Raw genomic sequence first — 1851 nt, 5'->3', positions numbered from 1 at the left:
ATCTCCCAGCACTGAGAGGGGGCTGCTGCAGCTGGAGAGGGGTCGCCAGCATGGCTGACCCCACTCCATTTTCCCTCCCTCCCCAGGTGGGCACTATGGTTCTTCAAGAATGACAAAAGCAAGATGTGGCATGCAAATCTGCGCCTTGTCACCAAGTTCAGCACTGTGGAGGACTTCTGGGCGTAAGTGTCCCAATGTGCCCACTCCAGAGAGGTCCTGGGGGAACAGAAGTCCCTGAGTCACCTCTTCTCATGTTCTTCTGGTGCCTTGTCTCTGCCCGATGCAGGCTGTACAGTCACATCCAGCTTGCCAGCAAGCTCACATCTGGCTGTGACTACTCTCTCTTCAAGGTGCGACACCCCCTCTGCCACAGCCTCCCACAGAATCCCCTGCAGCACCTGACATTACAGACACATGCTGGGTGCTGGTGAGGCTGGCCACGGGGTTGGAGGGGAAGCCTGGCTGGGTGCCTGCAGCTCCCCAAGCTGGCCCTGACCAGGAGCTTGGTACTGTTGACCATCCCCTTTCCTGTCCCTAGGATGGCATCGAGCCCATGTGGGAGGACAGCCAGAACAAGCGTGGCGGGCGCTGGCTCATCACTCTGGCCAAGCAGCAGCGGCACACTGAGCTGGACCGCTTCTGGCTGGAGACGGTGAGTGTGGCCCCTCTGGGGCGGTCCACAGGGTCCTGGTAGTGCTGAGCCTCAGTGAGGATTGTCCTTGGCTCCCCTTCTCCTCCCGGTAGCTGCTGTGCCTCATCGGGGAGATGTTTGACGAGTACAGTGATGAGGTGTGCGGGGCCGTCATCAACATCCGTGCCAAGGGGGACAAGATTGCCATCTGGACCCGGGAAGCAGAGAACCAGGAAGGGGTCACACACATTGGGTAACGCAGCTCTGTGGGGGAAGCTGTGCAGGGCCAAATTTGGGGAGGAATGGGGTCCCTGGGCAGAGAGCCCATGAGAGAAGTGATGCAGCTCTGTTCACACAGTCCCTTTCCTCCTCCAGGCGTGTCTACAAGGAGCACCTGGGCCTGTCGCAGAAGGTGGCCATCGGATACCAAGCTCCTGCAGACACAGCCACCAAAAGCGGCTCCCTCACCAAGACCAAGTTTGTGGTGTGACTGTGGGGGGAGCGGGATGTTGCCCGAGCAGTCTCCTTGTCCTGTTGCACAATGAATGGTTGCAGCTGAGCACAGTTTGTATGTCTGGGGCAGGGCTCTGGCATCCTAGGGTGGCTTTTTCTTGGCAGGGAGGTTCCTGGGAGGGGGACAATGTGTTGTCATATCCAGTATCCTGAACAGGACCAGGAGTACAGGGCTGGCATCACCCAGGCATCAGTGTGGGCTTGTGGCACTGCGTGTGTCCCCCTTCCTTCTCCCAGTGCCTGGAACCACTGCCCCTCTTCCTGGGGCTGTGGGGGTGTCCCTCTGTTCTGGGGGACCCTGGATAGTCCCCAGAAGGGTGCTGGGCTCTGTCCTTCACTGACCAAGGCACAAGCATGGGCTGTTGCCTGCAAGCTTGGGTGCGGGAGGGGGATACCAGAGCCCGGCTCCTCTGGGTCAGCTCAGCTGGTCTCAATCTCTTCTAAGTCCACCTGCACATCAAAGGGACACAGGTCTGCCTTCTCGGGAAGACCAGCTTTCCAGCCAAGGGCTGCCCACTATCCAGGCAGGATGAATGCTGGGGCTGCAACATAGCATTGTCCCCATGTTGCCCACCTCAGGCTGTGTTTGCTCACATCCCCTCCCAGAGGTATCTTCAACGCAGGTAGTGTGATACTTATGTAGTTCCCAAGGGTTTACTGATGTCAGACCTGCAGGTTCACAGCACCAGTCCACTGACTCCTGGGAG

At 58.8% G+C, this 1851-nt stretch overlaps 1 protein-coding gene across 1 annotated transcript; it reads left to right on the top strand.

Annotated features, from left to right (window-relative positions):
• Positions 1 to 86: 86 nt before the first annotated feature.
• Positions 87 to 1150, top strand: LOC104271959 (eukaryotic translation initiation factor 4E-like; the record flags this gene model as incomplete). The annotated part of the gene is made up of 5 exons (XM_009866809.1): positions 87 to 182; positions 287 to 350; positions 539 to 652; positions 745 to 884; positions 1007 to 1150. Coding segments are annotated over 5 exons (529 nt in total), but the record flags the coding sequence as incomplete, so codon positions are not given.
• Positions 1151 to 1851: the final 701 nt, after the last annotated feature.

Source organism: Apaloderma vittatum, unplaced genomic scaffold (genome assembly GCF_000703405.1).
Source record: "Apaloderma vittatum isolate BGI_N311 unplaced genomic scaffold, ASM70340v1 scaffold30553, whole genome shotgun sequence".
Taxonomy (NCBI): domain Eukaryota; kingdom Metazoa; phylum Chordata; class Aves; order Trogoniformes; family Trogonidae; genus Apaloderma; species Apaloderma vittatum.
Note: the sequence above shows the minus strand (reverse complement) of the source record. Positions and strands in the feature narration are given on the sequence as shown.